We start from the raw sequence: 17815 nt of genomic DNA, 5'->3' as shown, positions 1-17815 counted from the left end.
AGGCTACGAAAAAAAATCATAAATAATTTAAATTAAACCCTTGTCAAAATAAATGTGGAAGGGACATCTTGTGTTTATTAATTGCTTGTTCTTTTGCTTTATAATGAACAAAATGTGCTCATTTTAACTGATGACTTAGTAATTAGTCTGTGAAAGACTCCATGATGTACATGGGCATTTAATGTTCACCTCAGTTAGACCCTCTCCATCTACAGATATTTGAACTAAGCAGATATTCAAATAAAAGGAGATTAATATACCTGCAAAAATGCACTCAAATATATGTATGTGAATTTATTTGGGTTCATGTATTCAATTAATGCATACTTCAAAGTCATATAGAATTTATCAGTGTAAAAGCATCAAAATTACAGCCAACCACCTCTGATTTTACATGCCAAAGACCTGTGCTATGAAGCTAAGAAAGACAATAGATCTTGAAGGAGAAAATGTGGGAGAGGATCATCTTTGTTCCTTTACTGTCTTTCAAAGCCCAGCCCAAAATGATTGTTTTCTGATCATTATAAAGGAAATAGCTTGTGATAATGAATTAGTGCTGCTTCCTCACTCTCAGCAATTCTTGTCTGAGCCTTTTGTGATATGTCTGACCCCTGCCTTTTTATTCAGGGGCTCACAGGAGCGCACAGTCTACCTAGTGAGAAAGCTTTTACTCCAAAGCTAAATAAGCAGCTTATTATGAGTGATGCACCCAGGACAAGTCCAAGGATCTGGTCTCTCGCTGGGGCAGTTTTGTGCTACCTTTGTATTTAGGACACAGCAAGAACAAATGTCACCAACTTCCAGTCCCTTTAGTACTGCTGACAAAGTGCATTTATTCTCGTGGCTGTTCACTGTTCCTATCTGTTTGCTGTAATTTGTCTTGGATCCATCATCTACCTCATTGCTTTTTATAAATGTTACAACCAGTTCTTCTTCTATCACTCTCAGAAGGGATCTATCAAAACAGATTGGTACCTGATTGGCTTTAGTTCATTGGGCTGACATGATTCCATAAAAGGAAGTTATTCTGGGCTTTAAATTCTCAACTTTGTGGTTTTCTTTCCTTTATTCATAACTAATGTACCATGTTGTGTCATACAGAGAAGTAGGTAGACTCCTCCCAGTAACGAGGGAGAAGGGATAGCTTGGCTTCTAGGTCAAAAGGAGATAGACCTCGACTCTCTTAAGCTGTAGTTCTGCCACTCCTAGGAGGAAAGGATGAAATTTGGGTCTAAACAGGAAAGTAGGCTCTTCATAACAGGAAGATGCATTTGCACTGCTGTGCAGACAGATGACAACCGGGCAAGTTACCACTAATTACTAACCCATTACTTGCCTGTAGGACTTCAGAGATGGCTCTGGATGGTCTATGTGTGTTCTGAAATGGGGAATGCCAGGTGGATCCTGTGCTTTAAAGGAAGCTCTAGACATACTTTGATGACATATAAGCTAAATCCAATACTCGGTGCAGTTTCAGTTATCCCATTCACCCTTTCAACAGCATCACTTGACCAGACTACGCACACGCTTGAGTCAGTGCTTGAGTCTAGCGAACTTAGGTCCTGTTGTAGCTATAGCCTTTTAAGACAGTAAGGGAAGAAGAAGAAGGTGTTTGTTTTTAGAGAAAAGTACATATTCTAGCATTGCATTACGCTGAGATCGATGACCAGTTGCATAAAATGAGGATAGCAGAGTCTTATTGCTAGTAAATAGGTTCAGGATAAACAGGGTAAACACTCTTAGCATGTCTAGAATAAAACCTGGTGTGTCTCACTGGAGAAGTTCCAGTCTAAATTGAATGCAACAATTCATTTGGGGTTACAAAAGTGCAGTGCTGAAGCTCAGGTCTCACTTGGAGCAGCCAGGTGCAATACCAATGATCATTCCTCACATGAGGGCCTAAAAAATTCCCTCAGCTCTGTCTTTTGTTGCTTTCTGTCACTTCAACGTAAAATCAACCTCAGACAACTCCAGAGATGAAAGCTTCACGAACAAAGCACCAGCTTTGGTTCTGCATTGGTGCAGGTCTGGTGAAAGAAGCCTTGAATCTTTGCTTCAGTGTCAAAAAAAATGATTAGTCACACTTCATACCCTCAGTGAAAACAGACTGAATAGGGATATTGTTGCTACTGGTTTTACAGCCTTATTACTGCAACAATTTGATGCAGAAGACAGTGCCTCGTTTCCTGCCACTCACACATTCAGTCTGCACTGGGATGTGCCCAGTAGGTGCTGTGGAGATATTCTGACACAAATATGACTCCAAAGTAAATGTTATCTGATTTAAATAATTTCTCTATACCCAGTCCTCATTGTTCTCTTTTCCCCACGTTTCACTGCCTTTGATGAAAGACCAGTTCCTATTGCTTGTTGTACTGTGGGATTTGCAGTACATTGTGCCTCATTAGAGAGGCATCCCTGAAGCTCTGGAATGCTTCGAGGTTGGCATGAAAACTGGTCAGTTTACCTATAGATCTTTTCAAATGAAGTTATACGTTTTATCCGCTCCCTTGTTTCCCCAGAAGGTAGAGGTTTGGTTGTTGTTTTTTTTTTTCTAAATTCTTTTTTTTTTTTTTACCACTAAAAGTCCTGACAGCTGGAGACATAGTGTCAGTTTTATTGTCTCAGATTAGCAATTTCTGAAGTTTGAATTGTGGCCAGTCACGTCCAGGTTTGCATTAAAAGCACACTGCACATGCTGCCCTTCTCTGGCTAAAGACAGGCTTTTTTCTCTTAGCACCAGGTATTGAAAAGCAAGAGTACACTTCCTTTTGCCTATTTGTGAAATGATAAAAAAAATATTTGTCTTTCAGTGACAATATAGGAATTATGTTTAGAATAACACTTATAAATTAATGCTCACACTATCATGTTAATGTTCACACCATCAGCAAAATACTTTTAAAGATATAAGTTCCTCCTTTGTTCTATATTATCCTTTGCTATTGCTAACTTTTGTCCTAGAAACAATTTCAACTACAAGTATTTGGCAAAAATAATATAAGAATAAGTTCTTTAACTGTATAAGCAGCTAACTAGCTATCACTATTTCTCTGTTCTATAAGGAGCAAAAACATCAAATAAAATGATAGGCTTTTATTTCTAATAAAACATCTTCAAAGAGGTTGACCTGCAGCTGAAACTTTACTAGTGACTATCAGCATTTTACTGTGAGGTTTCTCATTTTTTATATCAAGTGAAAACTTTCAGTAACTTTATTTATATACACAAGCTGCTGTATTGCATTTAATGACTGATCACCGATTTCAACTCAAAACATTCCCTGTTTACTGTAGGTTAGCATTTTGTTCAGCAATTGTAGTATTAAGTATCTCAGTAATTGCTAAATTTGCCACTTAAAAATGAAACAATATAACGGCACCGACAAAGTGAGCTGAGTCTCCGACACCCCGACATGAAAGCACTGAGCACTAAGGACTGGTAAAAGGACCATCTACTTTATCTGCCTCTCTGCATCTAATAAATACTTTCTGTTTACAATTCCAGTATTATCACATCTGGTCTTACCTGTTTCTCTGTGCAAGAAAGCCTACAAAAATTTAACAACCTAATTTGTTTGCCATACACAGTTCATATCATATCTTGCTACCCAGCTAACTTCAAAATCCAGCTTTAATAGTCTTACAAAGAAATCCAGATTGCTTTTTCCCTCTAACTAAAAAGTTCTGTGTTTGCCTCTTTAGGTACTTCTCTTTCCTTTGTAGTTGCATTAACATGTAATTGGTCATTACTCTTAAGTAATCATTTTTATGGAAATTACAAACAATTTTCTCCAAGCCCCTTAATGAAGCATTCATTGTGAGAGGCCTGGCTGGTACATATTAAGCCTTCAATTGTAGCAATTGAAATATTCCACTGCATTCCCCTGCTCTTCCCTGGAAACAGGGTGTCTGGTTTCTACACTTGCATAATTGTGCAATTCAGATCATTTATTCCTATTGTAAAATCAGATTTAGGCCATTTTATTCCTCCCGTCACACTCTCAGTTCTCTCACTACCCATAATTAACAGTTTCTTAGCAGTCAAAAAACATTTTATAATCATAGTTGAATTTAATAGTCAATTTTAAAAATGCAAGATTTGGCATGATGATGATGATTCATGTAGAAGAAAGTGAATCAGAACTCTTATCTCCATTTCTGTTACTGAGCCTGGAGGCAGTGATACTTAGCAACATTACTGATTGGCTTTATTTTTTAACTGAAATTTCATTGTTTGAGCATCCCATTGCATATTATTAATGCCTTAAGAATTTTTAAACTCCCCAGATCAGTACTGCACAATCAAATACAGTTACTGAGAAAAAAGACTTAGACACATTTAAGAGAACAATTAGACCTCACAAAAGCATGAACTTCCTGGACTGTGTTTAGGCAGTGAAAGTCTCGCTACTCCCCACATCATTTAAGGCAAAGAAAAGTCTTAGTGTAGTTAGAAAAAAATAAATATCAAAACAGACATAAGAAAATAAATATTATAAAACAAAGACACAGCAGTTAAAGCTCAGTAGAATTTCTCTGGGCTGTAGAGACTGTTCTGTAGAAGTAGTACAGGTAAATTTACAATATAGCGAGAACCCAGAAGCAAAGAAAATGTCCACAGTGGTTTATGGGGAAAAAAAGATTTGCTTTCTCATTTTCTTTCTGACAGTAGTTATCCCTTGTGCCAAATTCATCTCAGAATTTGTTACTCCATACTTTATTCTTCCATCAAAGGCATACTAATGCCAGGCCTCAGTTCTTCCCAGAAACAAGAGAGGCTTGCAAGTAAAGAAAGTTGGATTTTGTTGGACAAGATTTTCACGGTTAGCAATCCAAAGAGAGTCAGAAACTTGAGAAAGACATGGTAAGGTAATAATTACTTTAACTGGTATGTGGCAACGTGCTGTTCCCACACACACACGCACTCCCCCAAATTGAAATAGTTTCAGCATTGTCTAAATTTTTACTTTTCCATGTTTCCTTATCTATGCCAGGGCTTGAGGGGAGGAGGATATTTCACTCTCCTCCAGGGCCCTCATGCTGCTAAAATTCAGACATTTAGAGGTTTCATAAACCTATTAAAGAACCTATCGAGGCACCAGCACTTTCACCTGACGCTTGTTCAGTACATTACCATGCATTTTCTCCTGTGACTCTATGAAGCCTGGCCTGCTTCGATTAATCCTTTCGAAGTAGCAGATTGTTTTATGTTGGGTTTGCCGTGCTAAAGCCTGCAGCACGGTGAATTCTGCCCCCTTACTGAGCCTCTTCTTGCTGGCCTTTGTAAATTCAGGAGAGTCACCATCGTGGAGGAGCTGGAGGAAACCTTATCCAATTTCAAGTCAAGGACTGAAGGCACAGACTGGATTATTTTCACAATTCTACTTCGTGCTGTTTGCTTCCCATAGAATTGGTTTATATGTTTCAGTTCATGCTAGTTTAACCCAATAAATGCCTAGAAAGCTGCTGCACAACCACATTACAAGGATGGATATTGCCTAAACCTGGACAGGTATCTTTTGCTTGTTCTGTTGCCTCAACGTGTTTCCTTGGATCTGTCAGTGTTATTTCAGTACATCAGCAGCCTGTGAGCTAAAAATTGCCTAACAATTTGCAGAGCAGCCTATGAGGAAGCAGAACTAAAAAGCTAATTAGGGCATGCTGTACTCTTAGACAGGAGGCCGGGGGTAGAAGGGCTGAAAGGCACAAGAACCAAAGCACTGTGGGGTGGATGGTGGAAAACTGCCTGTACATGAGGCCCGGAGACGAGAGGCACGCAGGGATCACGCCGCAGGCTGGCTTTGTGCGGAACCAGTTGTTGCTCATGTGGTGTGCATCTAGAAACTGAGCAGAACTTGCATGTTCCGCATGCTTCAGGAAACGCATGTGGAGGTTTTCAGGGGAATGATGATTGGAACGGACAAGAACAAGCCCTGAGCTGTTGCGTAAGTAATTATCTGTGTAGACGTGCCCCAAGTTTAAGAAAAGCACAGAGCTTTCTTCTTCCATAGGCATTTACGTATGGTTACTTGTGGACACGTTTTTGGTTTTCTGTTTTCTCCCTATGTGGGTTCCTTCTGCCTTATCTGTGTCCAGACCTGACAGGAAATTGCAGTTAAAATCTTACCAGCTACTTTAATTAAAATAGTGCATTACAGTGACATTAATCAATAATGCTAGTGAGTTAGGACCAGAGCCAGGGAGAAAGTATTCAAAAATAAGAAATATCACTATAATACAAATTTATTATAATTATTCCTGACAAGCCTGCTGCCCTGCTCCTCAAGACCTTCCACAGGCTGGGAAGTATAATTACTGCCACGTGGCTACAGTCCCTGACCTAGTCATTCTCAGCAATGCAGCTTGCACCTGCCAGAGCATTATTTTTAAGCAACGTGGTGTTGTCCACCTTGCACATCGTTCCATATTGTTTATAATAAGGCTAATATAATCAGGCACAGACTGAAATGACTTTCCCCTATTGCAGTCATTCAGTACCACGCACTCTGAAACCATTTAAATGCAATAAAAATATTTTTTCCTTTCCTATTCACTCTGCCAAAATTTTCAAATAGTTTGAAGTCCTCCATATTACAATAATGTTAGTCTTGCCTAACTGTTAGTCAGATTATGGTCAGATGTTATCATGTATTCATTCAAACAAGTTTTCTACCATTTGGGGCCAAATACACAACAGTGGAAATGCTACAAATACATGAGGGAATAGGTAGAAGATTCAAGGCCTTCATGATTTTTAGCAAAGAAAAAAAAATCTAGTTTGTTTGAAGGATGCTCTTGTAAAATATATCTTGAAGTTCTTTTGTTACAAAATGCTGTTAATAGTCGAATTTGCTTTTTTATGCAGCCCTTTGACAAACCTAAGTATAAAAATAGAGGCAGCTAACTCTGTTTTTTCTTTGAATTTCAGGTATTGTTGCAGTCCTTTTCTGTGGAGTTACACAGGCCCATTATACCTACAACAATCTGTCGCCAGATTCCAAAATGAGAACTAAACAGGTAGGGCATGGAAATAACTGACTCTGTGTCTTCAGCTGGTGTAAGGAATAGACAGAGGTACCACCATATAGCTGGATGGGATTTCATTAGTGCAAAGGAAGAGGGTTATGCCTTCATTAGGGGAAAGACTAGAGATTTTGCCAAGAAAACAGTAACAATGATCTGGATAAAGAAAAAAATATGAATCCGTTCTTCCCAAGAGACCTGGAAATGTCGGTCACGGAGATGAAGGGTAAGGAGATAACAGTTTACACTACTTCTGTACAAAAATGCTACAAAGTTCAGGAAATCAAAGAGCTCTGGTAAATAAGAGGGAAGTGGTCTGAGAGATTGGATCTATGCGGACTTTTGCAAAGGGACTGTATAAACTACAGTCTAGCCACACACTTGAGCAATGACGTCGTTTCATTTCTGCTTCATTAAAAAAGCTGACATTATTAGAAAGATAGTAACTTTTTTACCATTGTGTTATTTAGAGTTTAGAGACAAGAGAAATTTGGTCATCTGTTGTTTGTTTGAATAGGTGACTAGTACAATTGTAATTATTTTTTAAAACTTGGGGCTGTTAGTGCTGGATATATGGCATTGCAATGTTCAAAATACTTTTCAGCGCAAGGAGTAATTTTAGACTACCTCGCCACTACCTAGATCCTGTGAGAAGTCATTTAAAGGCAGCTTTCTTCCCTTTTAATGTTGACCCCTATGTCCCAAGAACCAGGTTGCAGAAAATCTATCTCCTAGAACAAAATGGAAACATATGGTCCAAGACTATAATTTTCATGATGCAATCTGGTACCTTTTTCAGCAGTTCATCTGTTTTAAACATTGGAAATTTTACATAGAGAATTTCATTGCTTCTCGCACATCTCAATTTAATCAAAAATCCAATTTTCTATCAAAAACAGTTTGATCGAAAAAATACCGGCCACAGTATCAGTTCACCTGTCAGACTTTCTCAGATTTTAAATCACAAAAAAAGTTTCTGGTCAGTACTTCCAGAGTTAAGTGTTAGCTATTGAACAAGATAAGTCTTCTCAATTGCATTTCTTCATACCAGCAGAGGCTGATGCTTTCAAAAAGTATTCCAGCAGAGAACCTTTCTCTGATAACTGTATCATAAGGGAATAACGTATATATCTACTATAGAATTGTTTCTATTTTGCAGAAATACTAAATTGCATATGCCATTACTACCCTTGCATATAAGTGTTACAATTTGAACACAAGGCTTTTCAGGGATTCATCTGCATGATTTACTGATGCATAGGCTCAGAGAGAGAAAGACAGAAAGGCAGGCAAGTGTATTTTTAATTACATATGAACATTTTCAATTACAGAATTAACTAACATTTAGTTTAAATGCATACTGGTTTTGTTCATGTTAACTCTTTTATTCCCTCCCATTCAACAGTGCAAAATAAGATAGTGAAAATAAAATGAATCTACCCTTGAACACACAGAAAAGGGATTATGTGTTTCTCTATGGAGCTATGAGTTTTAGGCACCCCTTCTACTCTGTTTTCTCTTCCCCCATAAGCTCTTAATCCTCAGCCTCCCTTACGATATGGTTCAAAAATTGTTGTTAAATTCCTCTGAATTCTTCTAATTTATTTTCTAATCCAAAGATTACCCTTTCATATGCAGCTGTTTCAGTGAGACCTGCACTGCCTCTTTCTTTCTCTCCCCCCAAGAATTCTCTTCAAGCAAATTTACTAAGTCACACGCTTGGCATTTTCATAATCATATATGACTTCAGTGCATTTTAAATGAATATTGTTGCTCAGACAGACCACTTCACTCCCAATCTAAGTCATTTTTATTACTCATTACTGGCCAAAATCAAGGGCTTTTCAGTTCATTTATAGAATTATTCCAAAGCAGTCTCTTTCTTTTGTTACAATATGACAGATCTTTCAATAGGGACTGGTGAACTGTAATGCACACTGACAAAACAGTGAGTTAAGGCTGAAACTAAAGCTAACAAAACCCATGGAAATTAGATTTAAAACTGGAAATCAGATTGTGAAATTGTATTAGCTGTTTTTAAGCAAATGCTTTTTCTCTACTGCTTTGCTTAATTTTCTTTGCATTTTTTACTGGCTGTTAAAATTTCATAACTTGATGGTAAAATTCAGTATACAGTGCTAGAGGTGGTATTTCTGGCCATGATGCTGAGTTCTGCATTTCTCATCATACCTCATCATTTCTTAAAAAAAAAAAAAAAAGACTAAAAAAAAGACCGGTATTGTTTTCTTCAGGTATTGATATAAAATGAAAACTTGTCTACAGTTCTTAAATGAGAATTTCAGAACCTCTATTAAGAATGCCTGTTAAAAGATGACATGTAATTATTAGTCCCTATGTATCCTTTGTTATCCAATCACTGTTTAACATTCCATGAAAGAGAAATACTAGATTTCAAGCATCTGAAACTTAGAGAATCTGAAAATATAAAGTAACACAAACCTTGTCACAAACAATGGATTATTTTACCATCGTCAAAGTAAGATAACAAAGATTTAGTGAAACTGTAGGGTTTAGAGAGCTTTCAGTCAATCAAATTATCCCAATTCTCACTAAGTATTTATAAATATTCTGTCTGTGTGTTTTTATTGTTTGTTTTCAATATAAATGATGTTTTATGGCACTATTTTTAAATCATCATCATTGACCTGACTACAGTCATAGTGATTTTAACATTAAAATTGACACTGCCATCCACGGCAACAAGGTTAGGTCAAGCAGAGCGCTCCCGAGTCTCAAATATTTAAAGTTTAATTTTATCCAATATATCTTTAGTGAAGGAGAAGATGAAACTGCTAGGACCTGATCGAAAGCTATTTGATTCTGTGCAGCTTTCTCTAGAATTATTTACAGCTGCTAGCATAACCTCACGTTATGCTGCAGGCAAACAACAGTTGCTTCTAAAACTGAGAACATCATAGTTCAGATTTTACATTAGGTTCTTCAGATATACAGTTGGGTTGGGTTGAGTTGATTTGCCCAGCTACAAATAAGTCAGTGGGTGGGCACGGTGTTGCTAGATAAACATAAATTACTGGTTTGTGGAAAGCAGACAGACTGTAAATCCCTACAGATCAGCTCTAGAAAGGGATGCATACTGTGTTTTCCATAAGAGAAGACATTCCTCACTATTTTTTTCTCTGTGCCCTCTGCCAGTTTCACTCAAATGCCAAGCTAAGACCAGCACAGTTTCCTAGTGGTGGAGTATTAAGAGAAGCTTCTCATTTTCTCTATCAGCTATAAATGTCATCTATCACACTTATGAGTTATATAATGTTTTGGTTATGTTCCTTTAACTGCACAGAACAGCCACAACAAAGAAACCAGGGAACAGGGCAACACCTCTCTTTGGTTAAGCGTGCAAAGGTATGGAGAATTCTACTCTCAAGCGAAATACAGTGCCAGCAAGTTATAAATTCTGGAAAGGGAATTCTGAAACGCATCTTCTATGGAAGTAGAGCCAGGGAATTACTAGAAGGTGCAGGAAAGCATGTCCAGCCAGCAGGGCGGTGTGTCACATACTGCCCCGCCTGTCTTCATCCATTCCACCACTCTAACCCTTATTTACATAGTCACCTCTGAAACAGTTGTGTCTAACAAGCTGGTGAAGGTTGCTTTCTCAAATTAGGTGTAATAGCCTTTCTAACCACATTACTAGTTAAACAGTTACACTTTTTGCTGATCCTGATAGCAAACCCATTAGGGAACACCTGCCTTATAGACAAAAGCTTCTGGCCTGATTATTGTTCAGCTGCACTGGGCGTGCAGTATGCACAAGAGGCCACATTAAGATTTCAGCAGCCCTTCACCTCCAAGGTTTTACACAAGCTTGAGAACAGGGTTAAGGTAAAACAAGAGAACTCAGTGCTGTGTTACTTCTGAGTAATGTTACCAAAGCACTTTGTCTTACTAGGACTGCTTGAGCAAATTAACTTACACTGAAGGACTGAAAGTTCGGACTGGTCTTTGGGCTTTACTCACTGATGGACATAGTACTGATTGCTTCAAATTTTAATCTCCCCACTATAAAGCAGACATGATTAACTCTGATTGTTAAAAGTCATCGCTTTGCAGAGGAGCAGCTAATATCTCCTGGAAATCCCCTGAAAATACATTAAGTTTTCAAAACGTGCTTAGCTCATTTCTGATACAGCTATACATTTTCCAACAAGGAAACAGGCTAGGGATCAATCAGCTGATTGCTGGATCAGAAATTGAGCTGTAATCCAAAGACAGTTTGGTGTAAAAGCGTTGTGTTTATAAGCATGTTAATTTAATGCTATTTAACCATATTAATTGAAACAGGCTGACAAGTCACGGAACAGTTTTTTTTAATTCCTCAAAAACTATAAATCAAATCATTATTGTCTCATGACCCTGGTATGTCATCAAATAGCCTTAATATAGACTTTACACTTGATGCTGCTCCATCCATAGTTATAGACTCACTTCTGAAGCAAATCAGAACATAGCAGGAGAGTTTAACTTAAAATATGGCAATGGACATGTCCAAATCTACTGAAAGTGGGGGAAAAAAAAAAAAATCAATGAATCAAAGGAGTGGTTCCTGAACAGCATCAGATAACGTTTAGTAAAAGAGCATTGTAGGACTAAAGACAAAGTGGTGGCTGAAGTCAGTTTTTGGCTCACTATATCCAAATGAAGCACCATCACTGTGATCTAGTCATTTCACTGCTTTTCTGCTGGCCTAAATATCTTGTAAACAAGTTGCAAGCAGACCTACACTCAGAATTGAAACAACAGATCTTTCTCTAGATACACGATACAATGACTATCTTATAGGATTCTTCTGTCAGCTGCCTTTTCATAAGAAAATAAATAATGCACTGCAAATTCTGCTCCAGTAGCAGAACGCATTCTCCCGAGTTTGTTGTTAATAGCACGTGCCAGGAACTGCTGCCGCTGTTTTCATCTTTGTGCGAGAGAAGGGGAGCAGCTGCGTAGAGCTGGCTGTGTACTACTACTGCCAAAAACATGTCAATCTGTTTGCGAGGGGTCCCACTCCGGATACCTAGCACCCATATTGCATTTGGGAGAAGCAGCCTTCTAAAATCATAAGGAGCAACAGCACAAAAAGAAATGGGTTTATTGCCCTTTCCTTAAACCGTCCACCGTCACGCAGGACGTGTGTGCGCCCTGTGGCTTTGGTCCTGCTATTTGTATGAGTGTTTAAAAGACCAAACAATCATAGAGGTGCTTCCTTCTAAAGCACACAGCCTATATTAATTTATCTCTGGTTAATGCCTACTATTTTCTGTTATCAGACATTGGATTGTTTATAGATAATTAGTTTACACTTCTAGGAAGAAAAGGCCACACAAATGTCAGGATATAATGGCTCTTACAATTCAGTCTCTTGACTTTTACAAAATTCAAGAGTATTTCTAGACTGAGGAAAACCCTACTTACAGCAAAATGTCCTCGATAATTAGCAAAGCAGCAACAACTACAAAACATAATTCTCATCCTTTTGAAATGAGCAGCCTAATTGGCAGCTGCTGTTGTGATTTGTTCAGGAACTTTACTTAGGAAAAAATGACCTTTAAGGCACTGCAAGAGGTCAGGTGTCTCCACATAAATGACTAGCAGAGAGAAAGACTGACAGAAAAGAAAGTTGTCTTTCAAACAAGATTGCCATCAGTACTAGTTTTTAATCAGGCTTTGCATGTGTGCTGTGCAGGAGGAAGCTGTTCTTCCAGCACACCACAATGACAGTGCCTGCAGGAGAATTTCATACTAGAATGTTTTTTCATTATCTTCTAAGGTATATAACACCATTGTTTCTCTGATATAAGATAACATATTTGAAGGCTAATACTCTATCTGAGGGTAAACTGGAAATGCTTTTTAACTACTACTACATGGCACTCGGGTCTGGCCCTCTTCAAAAAGTATCCAAGAGGTCCTTGCCTAAAGGATCCAATAAAGTCCAAATTCCTAGTTAGCATTAAACAGGTTGCATGCATGAAGTACTTTCTTCCATTTAAGTGGAGAGTGAGCATAAAAGTTAGCTCTGATGGGCACTGTCTCCTGTCTCGTGGTTTCCTTTCTGCAACTGAACAAAAAAACCCTAATTTCCAACCTCCTCGAACCCCTGCAAGTTCAGACTCAAAAGCAATAGACTGGTGCCTCAGGCAGTGCTGCTCAGCACAGAATCCAGGTGACCAACTTACAGTGGTCAGCAGAAAGGTCTGAAGAAGCAGCTACTTCTGAGAACAAGAATAAGAAACTGAAATAGCGCTTGGGAAGATTTATTTGTATTGGAATGGTAGTTTTGCCCTTGTTTTAGCCAGTTTCACTTAAAGTAAAAACTTTGGAAATTAATTACATTGGGGAAGAACTTTGCTCTTGTTTTCTTATATTTTACCCAGATTTTTTTTATTTTTTTTTTTTTTTGAGACAAGGCCTGTAGCAAAACTTTCTTTTTGCAGCTGTTCAAAATGATCGGGGAGGACATAGAAATGTCCCTGTTCTTTTTCTTTCTGAGAGATGAAGACAATACAGACATAAAAAGGCTGCAAGCACGGAGTTAGAAAAAAAGACGACAAGAAGAATGGCTTGTGTTGCGTTTAGCATATAGCTGTTAAGAGTAGATACCTGAAATTGTAGGTAGAAATTGCTGCTAACTTTAGGACACCTAACTTGTATTGAAAACAGCAGAAGTCACAGTTTTATACTCTTCTAAAAGTCTAAAAGCTCACATCTCTAGATATTAGCTACCATTACAGCTCTAGCCTAAGTACCCTGAAGAGAAGCAACCCCTCATTCTTGTTCTGCACTTTCCCTTATAACTTCCAGTTTTCCCTCCTGAGGCACTAATGAGCTCCAGCTGTGTCACAGGCACGCTGGCTCAGCCCTGTATTCCTGAGCTGGACCGTCATAGCTTGCTAACTCGATGCATCTCTACAGAGCCACCGAGTCTGTTACAAACAGGCTGCCCTCATTTATAAATTGCCTTCTTATCTCTAATTGAATATGTACCACATGCGTAGTGCTCATAATAATTATTACTTTTAAAATGGATTGCAATTGACAGGAAGTGCACAATGAATTCCAGTTCTCTACATAGCTATTTTCTGTGTTTAGCAGAAAAAGCTGAAGACTGGAAACGTGCCAGATGCATTGTTTGACCAGATGTACCATAAGATCTTATGGAACCCTGTAGAATAGTATAATGCTATAAAGAAAGCTAAAGCTGCTTACTGTATGGGTTTAACAAGAAGAATCAAAACAACACAAGAAAATCTTGATTTCTGCAAAAGGAATTATACTACCATGTCTTTCAATCTGAATTTCTTACAAAATCCCTCATTATCTGACTGATGTTCCCGATTACTTAACCATGCTAAAAGAATGTTAATCTGCAGCCTCTGTACACGCAGGTCCCCTTAAATTTATGTGGAAATGCTGTTATTGTTTCCTCTCTTTTAGCTATGAGCTACATGATGGATGGTAAACAGCTAGGAAACATTACCACAAATAAACTGATAACAGTGGACTTTATAACTATGGTATATCAGTAATTAGCCACATCATTTATGAGTTATGTCATAAAATATCTGCTATCTTATCCATAATACTGAAAATATTGGGTGTCGCACATAAAAAAATCTTGTTGGATTATTCAGTTCTATACTTCATTCTTTAATCTCCTTTTTCCTGTTTTTGCATACCTGCTTTAATGATTCCTTAATTGAGAATCTGCAGATTTACTCTCGCCTTGTTAGCTCCCATCAAACATGTGTCCCTTTATCATCAGCATTTTGTAAGGAATACCATATTCTAGTATCTTACACACGCACCCCCCTGTGAATGAAAATAGTATTTTTGGATGTATGAAAAACAAAGGAAAACAACTTTCCTTCATTTTGCTTAAGCACAGGAACTGGAAAATACACGTGCTCAAATGTAATTCATACCCTGAAGAAACCCAGAACTGTAGTGAAAGCAGTATTTCTGCAAAGAAGCTCGTCTTGTTGAAAAATGATGTCATTTTTGATGCTGGTAGGCTAAGAAGCATAATGCCATATGCAAACCAGTTTCCAAATGGCTTCATTAAAGTTTTTACAATCTGTTTAAACATTAAACATTTTCTTTAAATATTAATAAAGTTCTTCGATTGGTAAGGTTAAAGTTTACTTTTTACAGCACAGTAGCAGATGCCAGCAGTTAGCTAACATATACCAATTGGAATTAAAACCTATAGGCCAAAATCTCATTGGCATATGGAGAAATACGTAATGGAATTCCAAACTGAGCCACATGCTGCAGTTTCTTTGAAAGGTGCCCTGAATCGCAAATGAGATTCTCATATGTCTTCATCTATGCAGTAGAGTCAAACTGTATGGGGCTGTGTGAGCTACTGCAGAACCAAAACCCTGGTTTATATAACTATGCAGATCATGTAATTTTACTTTACACACAACTGTTATTGTGTCTCTCTCGATCGTCTCAAAAGAGGTTTGAAGACTGACCTCTAAAACGTTCTCCCTACTTGGGGTAGCTACCACTTATCCCTAGTTTTTAAGTCTGCATCCGTGCAAAGATCCAGGCTTGTCCCCCACCTCTGTGAAGCGCAGCTAGTTTTGTGAAGAGAATTTCCTCTATATAGGCTGTCAAACCAAGCTCCTTCCTAATTCTTGCCACCCTCCTCATCACTGCAGCTGTGGAATGCATAGGGAGAAAAAGCAAACTAAAATCAATCTAATCCAGGGCTATGAACATATTCTTGCATCGTCAACATGTACTGCTGAAACAGAGCAGAATGCAGTTTAGTAGCACACAGGGTATATATGGTTACCTTTCGTATAAATTACAACTTACTCAACTTCTTGTTTTGTAAAAGTTGACAATTACAGCATTCCCTTAAATGTAGTCAGTCACAAGTCTCTCATCTGAGAATTTGTGACAGAGATAAAAATTAAAGGTAGGATTCTTCATTTAAGCCTTTTTTCAGGTAAACTAGTTTAATAGAGGCTTTATGTCATGAATCAAAGCCCTTTGACTTTAATGAGATTTGGCTTATGCCATAAATGAACAGGTTACAAATATAATGGTAATGTAAGTAAACCCACTCAGATTCTTTCTTAAAATATCGTTATGTCCCAATGGTAATAATTTTCTCTAACTTTGTCTGAAACACTGACACTTCACATTATTGTGTTAGGTGATTTTAGTACAGGATTTATCAATAAGTTTTCTAATTATGGAATGAACTTCTAGAAAGCATCATCTGTTTTTTATTTCTATGCATAGTGCATTATACTGCTAAACTGGAATGCAGTAAAATTATTAAGCACATACGTTTACCTAGTTTTTAATGTTGAGGGTATTATTAATAGGTTCCTTTGTTATAGCCCTGCGTTGCCATACACTTGCATGAGTATGTGTCGACGTGCTCATAATTGCTGTTACTGTGGGGACTTTGTGTTTGGTAAAGAAATTAAGATAGCTATTTCTTGGGTGGTTAGATAGCTTACACTGAGATCTTTATAGGGCATCAAACATTTTGTCACAAATGTGCACTGACCTCACCAAAAGAATTCTGCGTGGTGTGGGAGCTTGCACCTTTACTGGTGTTTGGAGGCCTCTGCTTCCCCTGTAAACGGCAAAGCTGAGAATCCTGGGGCAATGGGAGGCCTTGAGGAATCTGAGCTGTTGTGCGATTTCTGACATTACCAAACTGCTATTGACAAAGATCCATTCTTGCAATCTGAAATATGTTTTATATATAGCTCTCCTTTTATAACCTAATATGATTCTTGCATGACTGCTGATCCCTTACAGTTCTTTTTCTAGGGATATCATCTGCAAAACACTGTATCAGCTAAAAAAACTACACAAAAGCCTCGGTCAAAACTTTTTAGAAATATGTAGTTAACACTGGAATTCTCACACAATAAGCTGCCAGAAGAAAATAAATGCGTGTAAATCAGGCACTATAACAGTCTAAAGCACTCACCAGCATCCCATCTTTTTCGTGACTGCACAGCTGTGTTTCCATTACACGATTAATGGATTTTCTACCTTCAAAAGAGACATTTGTACAAAACAGTAGCACAGTGCAAGAAATACTAAACAGCTGACTATAGCTCATCTCTTTCTCATGGTGCCATCTGTAGAAATAATTAAGGGCTAAAAAGCCCTTTGTCAAAATCTTTCAGATTAAATGTCTAAATCATGACTAGGATTCAAATAAGTACCCTGTATTTCTGCGCGTTTTTGTACCTATCTACTTTCATTCACCTAAAATAAGGAAAATAGCATGCAAGTTTGAGCATCTATTTCAAGCTTTTAACTTTTAATTCTGCCTCAGTCACACCAATTTAGGGAGGCGTTGACCACCCTTTGCCTCCAATGAACTTGAGAGGAGTTCTGAATGTTTGAGAATTCCAAACAGACATTCAGCATCCTCAGAAGCACACATTCATGTAGTGACTAATACTTTTCTTGAAAAACCATTTCTTTGTATGAGGTGCCAGATGATACTTCCCTAGTTCCATCCACCCTCTGCTTTCCTACAGATTCCTATCAGGAGCTATTTTTAAGGTGCATTAAAGAATGACTAGTTGTATCTTTTCACTACAGATACTTAATTTTATGCAAAATAAAGAGGATCCTGACCTCTCAGATTGAAGTACAGTTGAAGGTGTAACTTAGCTTAGGATTTTTAATTTCTGCTTGGTTTACTATGCATCTTTTTTTTTTCTTTTTGGCTGATATCAGTTGTGGGATTAGTAAAACATCACCAA

The 17815-nt window shown here is 37.8% G+C and overlaps 1 protein-coding gene across 1 annotated transcript in view; it reads left to right on the top strand.

Annotated features, from left to right (window-relative positions):
- The window catches only part of SLC9A9 (solute carrier family 9, subfamily A (NHE9, cation proton antiporter 9), member 9), a 205700-nt gene that overhangs the window by 86718 nt on the left and 101167 nt on the right, over positions 1-17815 (top strand). Inside the window, exon 9 of the mRNA XM_009890107.1 lies at positions 6931-7019. Within this exon, the coding sequence (XP_009888409.1) occupies positions 6931-7019 (89 nt within the window). The remainder of the gene's footprint in view (positions 1-6930; positions 7020-17815) is intronic.

Source organism: Charadrius vociferus, unplaced genomic scaffold, assembly GCF_000708025.1.
Source record: "Charadrius vociferus isolate BGI_N301 unplaced genomic scaffold, ASM70802v2 scaffold650, whole genome shotgun sequence".
NCBI lineage: Eukaryota > Metazoa > Chordata > Aves > Charadriiformes > Charadriidae > Charadrius > Charadrius vociferus.
The sequence above is the reverse complement of the archived record's forward strand: the minus strand, read 5'-3'. Positions and strand labels throughout refer to the sequence as shown.